The following is a 12,572-nucleotide window of genomic DNA, read 5'->3' as shown; positions in this document are numbered from 1 at the left end:
AGCTTGTATGTCAATTTTACCAGTTCTGCATAATCCATCAATTTTTCTTGCCCTGATTCTTTAGTTGGGGTTTCTTCAGTCTTCCATCCTTGTGCTACCAGAACTCTCGCGGCCGTTGTCACATACATAAAGATGTTTTTCAGCTTTTTTGGCAGGTCTTTCCCTACAATCCCCAACAAAAATGCCTCGGATTTTTAAACAAGTGTTAAAGGGAACATTTTCTTCAATTCATTGTATATCATTTCCCAACATTTCTTAATTTCATTACAATCCCACCACATATGATAAAATGCCCCTTCCTTTTCTTTACACTTCCAACATATATTTGAATTACTTTTGTACGTTTTCCCTAACTGCACTGGTGTTGTGTACCATCTACACATCATCTTCATGTAATTCTCCTTCAATAGGGAACAATCTGTAAATTTTAAATCAGTTTTCCATAACCTTTCCCAATCTTCCATCATAATATTGTGACCTACATCTTGTGTCCATTTAATCATAACTGATTTTACCTCTTCATCTTTCATCTCCCATTCTAATAATATGCTGTATGCAGCCTTCAGTAGTTTCACTTTCCCTTTGATCGCTTCCGTTTGAAACCTAGATCTTGTATACAGTGGTAGAATTCTCACCTGCCAAGTGGTAGGTCTGAATTCGATACCCGGTCAAAGCAGTAACATACCATTAGCCTGGATGACTCAGTTGGTTAGAGCATGGTGCTGATAATGCTACGGTTGCAGGTTCGATCCCTGTAAGGGATGATTGCATACTCCTGCATTGCGGACGGTTGGTAGATGACCCTGGGGTTTCCCTCCCAACTCTATTATTCTTTGCAATTTCGTCCTTCCAGTCTGGGACGCTTTGGGGGTCAATTGTTTTTTGTTCTGCTCGCTTGCCTTCTGTCATGTTTGCACTTAAAAAAAAACAACAACCTGAAAAAGGGGGGAAACAGCAGAGTGCCCCTGGGCATGTGCAGAGCGCGACTCCCTCCCCCAGGCTATGGCACAGCCACTGCCCCCTCCTTCCCTCCCATCCGAGGGAGGAGCTTTCCGCAGCAGAGACGGACCCGGCGCGATCCTGCTCCGCCTCGCCGTCCCGTCGGGCGTCTGGCGGCGCGGGCACGCCCTCTGGCGGCGCTTTAAAAGCCCTGCAAGCGGCGGAGCGAGCGGCAGGCAGGCGCTTCCGACGGCCGGGACACCGGGCGAAGATGCAGCGGCGGCGGCGGCGACAGGAGACGGGCGGGCGGACTGGGCGATGGACGGAGCCGAGGTGAGCGCGGTCCCTCTTGGGCTGGCTGCAGGGGAAGCGCCCCGGCAGCCGTCGAAGCGGACGGACGGACGTGCCTGCCAGCCTGCCTTGCTCGCGGGAAGGGGCGCGGGGACAGCGGGGAGGGATCGGGGCGACAGGCTGTTAGGAGAGAGAGAGTCGGGCGAGTGGGTTTGGGCTCTGGGGACCCGACGTGCGCTCTCGAAAGCCCTGCCCGTGAATACTAAATGGTGGTTATTCTGGAATTGCCAAGAGCAAGGCGGCATGCGCTTTGCACATGCTTAGAGGCGCTTCTCTTTCATCTTTGCACAGTGGTTTTTGGGCGCGGGATGAGTAAGCCCGGTGGAGGCGCAAAAGCCTGTTCATCCGATGAAGAAAGCGGAAGGGTCACCACGGGTCATCTAGTCCAACCCCGGCTGCAAGTGGAGGTGATGAGGGGTTAGGGAGCAAATTGGTGAGCGGATCGACAGTTGGGAGGGAGATGGGGGTGGTGGCTGAAAGGAAGGAGGACCGGTAGAGATCTAGTAGGCAGACAGAGAGGGTGATAAAGTCGATTCCTGGGAGCTGCCTTTGGACACTGGTGGCAGCAAAAGACTGATTGTTGCAATACTAAATAGGTGCAAATGGTCAGAAACGGATTTCTTCTTAGGGTGGTCAGGGACTCAGAGGTAGCACACCTGCTTTGCATCCAGAAGGTCCCATGTTCGATCCCTGGCAGCATCTCCAGGTAGGGCTGTGTGGTGCAGTGGTTAGAGAGTGTTGGATTAAATTCAAATTCCCAACTCACTGGTTAGTCACTGCACCTCAGCTTCACTCACCTCGCAGGGCTGTTGTGGGGGATGAAATGAGGAGGGGGAGAGCTTTGTAGGCTACCTTGAGCTCCTTGGAGTGAAAGGTTTGAAATCAAGGCAATAAATTGGGCAGGGAGCGTCGCCTGCTTGAAACTCTGGGGAGCTGCTGCCAGTCCGTGTAGACAGTATTGATCTAGATGGACCCGATGCTCAGCTTTCTAGCTTCCTAAAATAGGCTTTGGGCTACAGAAGGGTCGTGGCTCAGGAGCAGAACACCTGCTCGGCATGCAGAAGGTCCCAGGTTCAGTCCCAAGGCAGCACCTTCCAGTAGGGTTAGGAGACTCCCCCGTCTGAAACTCTTCAGAGCTGCTGCCAGCCAGAGTTGACAGCATTGGGCTGGGTGGCTCAGTGGATCTGGCTGAAAATAACGTACAGGGTTCTTCTGCGCCATTTCCCCTCTTCCTGCTGCTGCTCACAGGGTCCCTCTGAAAGCCATCCGAAATCTGCCGTTTATCCGTACGGATGGAGATAGGAAAATGCCCTGCAAATTTCTGCCTTGGCCTCGTCTTTTAGCCATGGTTGGTGGGATGGAGGGAATTGTAACCAGAGGACTTAGGAAGGATGAGGCGACGATGCCTCTGCCTGTCTTGTTCTCAAACAGCCGGCTCACAGCCTGAGCGCAGATCAGTTTTGCCTTGGCTGTTCAGAAAGCCTGAAAATTTATATCCAAAATGCACCAAGTGACTAAGGAGACCAGCAAGGATACCAGAGGTCATCTAGCCCAACCCCCTTCGATGCAGGGATCACAACTGAAAAATCCCTAGCAGATGGCTGCCCAATCTCTGCATAAAAACCTCCAAGGAAGGGGGAGTCCACTGCCTAGGTATTTATAGCGCACCTTCTCTCCAAAGAGGCGGTGTTTGTGACTTGCCGCTGTACCTTCCCCACAACCTTGCGAGGCAGGGCTCAGGGAGAGAGGCTGGAGCCAGGTCACAAAAGCGAGCTCCGTGGCTGTGGGGAGATTCGAACCTGGGTCTCCCCCACTACGTTGCACCGGTCCTCTGACTCGGCTCCGTGCCCTGGAAATATCTCCTTGGGGTGCCTGATTCCGGATGGCATGGCAGTGTTGGGAGGGTGATGTTTAGAGGCGCCCCCCCTTGCAACCAGCGCAGCCTCTCCAACATTGCGAGGGGTGTTGGGTGGGGCACTCCCCCCCTCCGCCTGCAGCGTGACAAAACGCCTTCGGGGAGGCGGGGGAAGCCCTGAGCACCCGCCACCCACATAATCCGCGTGAAAGCTGAGCTGGCTTCGCTTCTGAGTCTGCGTGCATGGAATTGCACTTCAGTTGCGCTGAGTGCTCCTGCCCATGCCAGCCCCAGAGCTGTGGGGAGAGTGCGGGCTGCTTGAAGAGCTGGTTTCCCATCCCAGGGGTGTGTGTCTGGGCTGGGGGGAAAGGAACCCCCCCCCCTTGTGTGTTCTCTGGACATCTCCTGAGCTCTTGACCACCTGCAACAGGACACACAGGTAAGGCTTTGATATGGTGCCATTGGAATCTGCTTCCGATACGGGAGGGGGGATTGCTGGGACATGTGTGAATTGGGAATAGAAGACAGCGCCCCTGAGCGTGTGCAGAGTCCCTTTCCTTCAATACTCGGTAAGTTGGAAGCAGCTGGCACAGATCAATGGCCGGGGAAATAATTTGCAAGCAGGAGGGTGGGGGGCTACAAACACAACATCCCTTTTCATAGAAAATCAGCACAGGGCTCAAAATGCGATTTAGGTGTGTGCAATGCTCCGCAGTGAACATAGGGACATTTGGACTTAATGGTCTTACGGTAAACGTGGCCCCCCCCTTTAAATGGTCTTTTGTGTTATTTCACTTGCTCTGGAATGTGGGTGCTGCGTTCGCAGACCTCCTGTTGCTTCTGCAAAGTGGAGTCCTGCACTCCTGCTCTGAGCGCTCCGCCGGTGATGTTGCAACGCTGATAACGGAACAGTACGAGAGAAAGCGGTCCGTAGCTTTCCGTTGCTTAATAAGAATATTTAACGACCACTCATATCTAATACGCTTAGAGTAAAACACTCGACAAAGGGGTGAGAGTTTTAAAGGGCTTAAAGCTGGGGTTTGAAAGAGGGATGTGGCAAATTCATGGAGGGAAACGGGTCTCTTCCTGTATATTTGTCATGATGGCTCTATGGAGCCTCCAGTTCAGGTGCAGGATACCTGCAGGGGGAGATATTGCTGGGCTCTTGCCTTTCTTGCCCTGCTTTTTCGATGGAGGGAAAGGGGCTTCCCAAAAGCATATTTTTTGCCCCCGTGAGAAGAGGGCGATCTCTTCTCTGACCCAGCAGGGAAATCCTTGTGTTCTTATGGTAGGCTTAGCATTATGCAGATAATGGGAGACTTGGCTTAGTTTGGTTTAACAGAATAGGTTTGTCTAAGTAAGCTTTAACAGAGCATCAGAGGAAAGAGAGGAGGGGGACCACGTATATTTCTCAATCCGTGCTGTAAAAATGTATTTATTAGCGACGTGTTGTGCCGAAAATGTGGTCAGGGACATGCAAATGCGATCCAAAATGCACAGCCCATCGAAAGCAATGCAGTGCACAGTTAGTTCCTTGCCCGGGAAGTGGACAAAGGCTTATGTGCAGATCTCGTTGGCTGTATCGGGATGCAGGGAGAGGAAGGCAGAGCTGGGGAAAGATTGCTTTCCTAGAATCATAGAATTGCAGAGTTGGAAGGGACCCCACGGGTCATCCAGCCCAACCCTCTGCAATGCAGAAATCACAGCTAGAGGAGTCCCTGGCAGGCGGCCACTCGACCTCTGCTTAGAAACCTCCAAGGAAGGAGAGCCCAACGCCTCTTCTGGGAGTCTGTTCCACTGCTGAACAGCTCTTACTGCCAGAACAGTGGCGTAGCGTGGGTTGTCAGCACCCGGGGCAAGGCAAGTAATTTGCGCCCCCAACCCGTGGATTTGCGCCCCCTAACCCGTGGATTTGTGCCCCCTAACCCGTGGATTTGCGCCCCCTAAACCTAACCCCCAGATGTTGCGCCCGGTGTGGCCGGCCCCCCCGCACCCCCCACGCTACGCCACTGTGCCAGAAAGTTCTTCCTGATCTTAAGTGGAATCTCATTTGAATCCACTGGTTCTGGTCCTGCCCTCCGGAGCAGCAGGAGGAAGAACCGAAATGTTTGGGAAGAGGGAGCAGCGAGAGGAAAATGTGCAAGGCTGTTTAACAGGCCCATCTAGCATAGCATCTTTTTTCCAATATGGTCATGTATGTATGCTATAAAATGCATGTCCATGTGTAGGGCTATGGTGCCCTTTTGCCTGTAATCGGTCATTATTTTTTCAGAAGCTGAGGTCTCACCTGCTCTGCTGCTTAAACTTGGTGTGTGTGTGTGTGTGTGTGTGTGTGTGTGTGTGTGCTTGTGGAGCCCTTTAACTGAAAAAAGTCCATGCCGATTCTGCATAACTATTTCTCCCCATCACCATTTTCCTAGGCCAGTAGTAATGTCCTGCCTTCAAACCACGCTTAATTTTAGAATACGAAGAAAATCTCAGAAAGTTATCTGCTGCTCTCCCCTCCTTTCCAACACTTGTGTTCTCTCTCTCTCTCTCTCTCTGTGTGTGTGTGTCTTTTTAATAAACAATGTGTTTTGTGGAGTCTCTGTGTCCCCTGCTGTTGGAATTGAGGCAAGTTTAGAGCAATTGCATGCTTGCAAGTAAAGGGAGAGTAACGGGAGAGAGGTGGCTTGTCGGAGTGAAGGAGGGCAAAGCCAAACCATTGCTCTGTTTGCTGACACTCTCCGCGAGGAGCAGATTGCTGCAAAATGGGGAAGAGAAGCAGAACCGCAGGGGAGGTTGGACTTGCCCATTTCTGCCTTCAAAAGGTCTTAGCATCTCAGAGTCAGGGCAGAGGCTGTGTATGCAGAAACCTCAGGACTAGTTCCATGCCTGGCATCTCCAGGGAAAGCGCAGAGAGAACGGTCAACAGTGTGATGCAGCAGCAAATAAGGCTAATGTGATCCTAGGCAGCATCAACAGAAGTATAGGGTTCAAATGAGGGAGGCAAGAGTGTTGCTCTCTTCTGCCTTGGTCAGACCACACCTGGAGCCCAGGGTCCAGTTCTGGACACCACATAATAATAATAATAATAATAATAATAATAATAATAATAATAATAATAATTTATACCCTGACCAGTGGCTGGGATTCCACAGCCACTCTGGGCGGCTTCCAACTGAATATTAAAAACAACACAACATCAAACATAAAAAACTTCCCTAAAAGTTTTAAAAGCCTTCAGTTGTCTTTTAAAAGTAAAATAGTTGTTTATTTCCTTGACATCTACAGGGAGGGTGTTCCACAGGGCAGGCGCCACCACCAAGAAGTCCCTCTGCCTGGTTCCCTGTAACCTCACTTCTCGCAGGGAGGGAACTGCCAGAAGACCCTCAGAGCTGGACCTCAGTGTCCGGGCAGAACGATGGGGGTGGAGATGCTCCTTCAGGTATACCGGACCGAGGCCGTTTAGGGCTTGAAAGGTCAGCACCAACACTTTGAATTGTGCTCGGAAGGATTCCCTTGGAGGTGGTGGACTCTCCTTCACTGGAGGCTTTTAAACAGAGGTTGGGTGGCCACCTGTCAGGGATACCTCAGCTATGATTCCTGCAAATCAGGGGGTTGGACTAGATGACCCTCGGGGCCCCTTCCAACTCTACAATTTCTTGATTCTGAATGTCGTTGGCCTTGACCGATGGCTCTGCTGGCTGGAGCTGATGGGACTTGTAGTTCAGCAATATCTGGAGGGCCAAAGACATGTCCCCTCACCTGATGTCAGCAGTGCTGAGCTACGCTAGCTCTGACTCAGAGCACTGGGTGCACCCGGAGCCAAAGGCTGGTGGAACAGGGGCAAATAAGGAAATCTCTCTCCTCTTCCGTCACTGAGTTGAGCCCAGGCTGGGTGGGGAGTCAGGAGGTCCTGTTTTGGGGGGACATCCAGGGCACCCCATCATCTCTCTAGGCGGCAACAGGGAAAACGGGGCGCTCTCCGGCTAAGCTCGCAACCCGGCTCCTCTGCGCCTGCAAAGGCACAAGCGGCACAGTTTGATTTCATTTATTTACGTACAGCATTTTATATCTTGTAAAATATTTCTGCAGCTCCAGCTGACTCGCTAAGCCACCGTGATGCTTTTGCTCTGAAAAGTTCTGGCAGCTTCTCCAGGATTCTGTCTTTTGTGCATACATTTTGGCAGCCAGTCCAGACATTCGGTTCTTTTAAACCAAAACAACATCTGAGCCATTTTTATTTTTTTCTGGGTGGGTGGGTGTTGTTTCAAAACCCCAAAAGGAAAAGCTATATGTTAGTGAGACTTTAACCCTTCCCCTCTGGGAGGGGACAGTTGCTCCTGTGTTCGAATCCTGATTGCAAGGTTTCCCATTTGGGCATCTGGTTTATGGTTACCAGACGTCCCCGTTTCCCAGGGACGGTCCCCAGATTTACAAATCTGTCCCCGGACAAAATCCATCCCCGGAATTTATATTTTAAGTGTAGATTTATAACTCACCAAGATAAGGTGTGCCTGAAGTTGTTCGCTATAAGCTTGAACCGCATGCTTAGAGCTATTTCAATCTATATTGTATCCCAATATTTCTGCCTATGTTTACTTGCTGTTGCATAGATAAATGTATGAACCTGACCTTTAGAACTTTGTAAGTAAAGCATTTGAAACTTTTTTTAAAAGTGTAGATTTATTAGTAGGGAATGAAGGTTGCGTGATTGGTTCAACGGCACAAGATACATCATATGGGGACTTCCGGCGAGGCAAAATGGTGGGTACCATGGCAGTGAGCAGCTCCTGAAGCCAGCCAGAGCCAACTGCGCTACCAGGCTGGCTCTGGGCTGCTGAGACTGCCACTGTCACTGCCGAGGGGGAACCAGGGACGCCCGGCGCGTCAACTGGGGGAACCGCTGACACCCCCCATGACCCAAATTGAGCCAGGACCGAGAGCGCCCGGCGCTCAGCTGGCTGCCCAGTGGCGCTCCGGGGCCAGGAAAACCCCGGAGCCGATGCAGGGAAAAGGAGGAGAGGAGAAGGAGGAGAGAGAAAGAGTAAGAAGGAAAAAGAGGGGAGCCCCAACCTTGCCGCGCCACTGCCGCTGAGGAGGAGAGGTGGGAGAGCACCGGGAGGGTAAGGACATGTGGCTGAGCCCAGGCCCGACCCAAGCCTACTCCACAGCGGCTAGCGCTCCAAGAGAGCCCAGAGGAAGGCCGTGTGACAGAGGAGACCACAGAAGAGAAGATATTACTTCTTATTTTTTTAAAAAATAACTTTTAAAAAAATAACTTTTTTTCTCTCTTTTCAAAAAAAAAAAAAGTGTCCCCGGATTCTTTGAAAAAAATCTGGTAACCTTAATGTGGTTGGCCACTGTGAGGATAGTATGCTGAACTAGATGGGTCCCTGGGCCTGATCCTGCATGCTTTTTTGATGTTCTTACGTGAAAAGGAGGAGGAATATACCTGGAACTTCTTTTCTTCCCCCTTAAGTATGGCATCTCTGCTCCCGCAATTGCAGAGGAAGGTTGGTTGGGAAGACTTTAGCCAGTAGATGCCGGTCAAGACAGACCGCTCTCTCTCTCTCTCTCTCTCTCTCTCTCTCTCTCTCTCTCTCTTTCTCTCTCTCTCCCTCTCTCCCTGCACTTTCCTTGATGACCGGCTGGAATTTTGCACAGCCAGTGCAGGTGGGGAGGCAGTTAGGTACCCAAGATATAGCCCCCCCCTCCGCCCCCCACCCAGGCCTTGATAAATGCTTGTGGACAGGCAAACGAAAGCAATTCTCTGCCACGAGACAATCTGTCAGCTCTCTGACAGGGTAGATTTCCTCAGATGGATGGAAAGACTGTAACTCACTTTGCGCTTTGGGTATGTACACAAGCGTGATTAATATCAAAGCTAAATTGTCAATTGGAGGAAGACGGGTGGTTTGGCCAGATATGGGGAAACAGGTAAGCAATCTGCTGGGCTTTTGATGGATGAGGTTGTCAGGTGCGTTGAAGGACTTGTTTTAAATAGGGATGTTTTACAGAAGGAGGATATGGAGCACTGAGAAATCTGTAAACAAACCCAAACCTCTGCTGGCTCCAATATGTATGTCTGTATACTCTCAGTTGGCCCCCTTCATATACAAGGGGCAGACCCAGGGAACTGGTCTGGTCTGTCCTGCTTCTTCCTATAACCCTTGCATAAAAGCTTGGTGGCAGAGCAGTGCTTTGATTGAAGAAGGTCCCATGTTCAGACCCTGCCAGCATCTCCGGGCAGGGCTGGGAGAGACGCCTGCCGGAAACCCTGGGGAGCTGCTGCCAGTCTGTGCAGGCACTATTGAGCTAGATGGGCCCAATGGTCTGATATTCTGCATAAGGCAGTCAAATTCAGCTTCCTATGTTCCTAAAAACGCCTCGTTTCATGTCTTGGACTCCCAGCAAATGTTTGAGCTTGCTGCTTTCTGGGGCCTGCCCCACACCAGTATTAATCCCCTCCCAGCATCACCAATGAGAGCAACAGCTTACTGGGAGAGGCATCCTGCAGACGCCCAGAAACCCTTTGCTTTGCTACTTCGCTACATATATATATATATATATATATATATATATATATATATACACACACACACACACACACACATACATATACATATACATATATACACAGTCATACCTCGAGTTGAATGTGCTTCGGGTTGAGCGCATTCAAGTTGCGCTCTGCAGCAACCCGAAAGTAATGGAGTGTGTTACTTCCGAGTTTCGCCACTAGCGCATGTGCAGACACTCAAAATGACATCACGCGCATGCGCGGAAGCGGTAAAACACGACACGCGCAGACGCGCCGTCGCATCTTGCGTTCCATTCGGGATGCAAACAGGGCAGATCCCGTTCGCATCCCGAGGTGCCACTGTGTACACACACACAGTGTACACACACACACACACACACACTTTTATTTTGCTTTAAACAAATACAGATAAGTATAAACAACCAAAATTACAAAAGAAAAATCCTTAATAGTAATAATGGAAAAAGCTAAGAAAAACACTACAAAAAACATCAAAGTACATGGCATAAAACATAAGCTATTATGGGAAAGAAAAGGAAAAGGAAAGAAGGGGGGGATAGAAAAGAAAAGATAAAAAAAGAAAAAAAGGAGAAGAATGAGCCAAAACACAAGAAGGCTCGTCTACACTTCCATCAAGGTCACAACAGATCATTATTCTTATCAATTCTCTGTATCTGCATTCCATAGAATCCCTCATCTTGGTCTCAGGGAACATTTCCCTATGCTACTTCGCAAGTTAAACACGGGAACTTCCCTTCCCAGGCAGAGCAGCTTCTCAAGACTTGCAAGCAGTGATATCTGTTGAAGAAAAAGGATGATTTGAGGCTTATGTCTGCCTGAAATGGGGGTCTGTTGCTTTGACTGTCATTGCCCAACCAGAACTGCAGTTATTGAGGGCTTCTTAAGTGCTTTACGCTGCCCTGGTGGTTTGAGAGTGTGCTATATAAATACCAGGGTTCAGACAACGGTCTTTGTGGGGGTGGGGAATTGAATTCAATTCACATTTTAAGTTGAATTTATTAAATTCCCAGGTTCTGAAACAATATGAGAACTGAAGCCCCACCCTCCTCCAAGTTCACAATTATCCAAATCTACAACACTGTTCTCCAGCCAAGCAAACATTTACAAAAATGTTATTATGATATGTATTTTTGTGTTTTTATACTCTATGTCACCCTGTGGTCCTCGGATGAAGGGCAGCAGATAATAAAATTAATAAATCAACAGTAAGCAGAGGAAAATGTCCAAAAAAATCAATATGAAAGCAGCATACAAGAATCATCGTATTGGGAGAAATTGCTGGCAAGAGTGTGGACGCTGGTTAAGACTGCAAGCAAAAATGTGTCTATTGAGGAGAATTCGGCTATTCCGAGAATTCGGAATAATATCCATGAGGTTTTTAAAAATAAACAAAAATTGCAAATTGCTGCAGAATGAAAACTCTGGAGAACTGAATTTAAGGCTGGAAAAATTGAGAAATGGAGAGAAATTAAATTTGCAGATCCTTCCAGCCTTACCTGGGGTTACAACTTGCCACCTGTATTCAAAGCAAATGTTCCACTACTAAGTCAGCCTTCTCCCAATCCACCTGTCCTCCAGGTATTTCTGACTACAACTCCTATCATCCATGACATCTGCTTGCAAAGTTTTGTCTGCCCTGCAGCCGCAGAGATCATTTTACTGCTGCATAAATAACAGGGTTGAGTTCCGGGACTAGATCTTTCCGGGAAAGATAAGCGGAGTCGTCTTTCCCATAGGGCTTAGTGGTGTGTTGCGCCAGGGCGCTGGCCTCTCAGGGGCGCCCCAGCGATTGGGGGAGCTGCATGGCTTTGCCGGCGGCCTCCCCTTTCCCTGTACACCCGCCAGCTGCGCCCCGTCAACTACCGTGTTTTTCGCTCTATAAGACGCACCAGACCACAAGACGCACCTAGTTTTTGGAGGAGGAAAACAAGAAAAAAAATATTCTGAATCTCAGAAGCCAGAACAGCAAGAGGGATCGCTGCGCAGTGAAAGCAGCAATCCCTCTTGCTGTTCTGGCTTCTGGGATAGCTGCGCAGCCTGCATTTGCTCCATAAGACGCACACACAGTTCCCCTTACTTTTTAGGAGGGAAAAAGTTAGTCTTATAGAGCAAAAAATACGGTATATGTCTGGTGGGCACGCAGCTTCCTTCCCAAGCCTCCGCGGGGATTGCTCTCCTGCAGCGGCATGGGGAAGAGTTGCACCCCCCCCCCCATGGCTGGCAGTGTGCAGCTTCGCCCCCCGCCCCCAACTAGCCGTGGTCATTTGGGGGCGCTGGACAGATATTTGCACCCCGGCGCCGCATCTGCTAAAGACAGCCCTGAAGATAAGAAACTGATCTTTCTCTGTCTCTTTCTTATTTTTATCCCTTTGCTTATTTGCTGTCTTCTTCATTTTCTTTCTTATTTCTTGTTCTGTTTCTGTTTTTTTGTTATACATTTTAATAAACCAGTTCCCTGATGACGGAGACCCGGCTAAAAGTATACTTTGAAGCAAGGTTTGGGTGTGCTATGTTTGCTTAGAAATACTGCTCCCCGTTCCAAAATGAAGAACTGCGTATGACTACAAAGGAAAGAGATAGCAGTGGACTCAATCAATCAATGGATTCAATCAATCAATCAATCAATGCAAGAAAAAGAGTGCAGAATGCCAAAAATCGCAAAAATGCCCACCATGCAAACAGGAAATGTTTTCAGAGTGCCAGTTCACCTTGGGGCAAAGACACAGAAAACCCACCCATTGTGCGAGCCCCACCTCTCCTTTTCACCAAATGTATATATCTCTCGCCTGGGGGAAAGACACTGAGAAGTCAGTATGGAAAAAAATGACAACCTGCCAAGGCTCTGGAGAGATTATAATCAACCGGCTGCGATTCATTACA

The 12,572-nt window shown here is 49.4% G+C and overlaps 1 protein-coding gene across 1 annotated transcript in view; it reads left to right on the top strand.

Moving 5' to 3' along the window:
• The first annotated feature begins 1,232 nt into the window (after positions 1-1,232).
• The window catches only part of NMUR1 (neuromedin U receptor 1), a 33,106-nt gene continuing 21,766 nt past the window's right edge, over positions 1,233-12,572 (top strand). Inside the window, exon 1 of the mRNA XM_081190460.1 lies at positions 1,233-1,272. Coding sequence (XP_081046586.1) covers positions 1,258-1,272 — 15 coding nt within the window. The 5' untranslated portion in view covers positions 1,233-1,257. The remainder of the gene's footprint in view (positions 1,273-12,572) is intronic.

The sequence above is a fragment of the Podarcis bocagei genome (assembly GCF_964188305.1).
Source record: "Podarcis bocagei genome assembly, chromosome: 4".
Lineage (NCBI taxonomy): Eukaryota > Metazoa > Chordata > Lepidosauria > Squamata > Lacertidae > Podarcis > Podarcis bocagei.
This window is presented reverse-complemented; position numbering and strand designations above follow the sequence as displayed.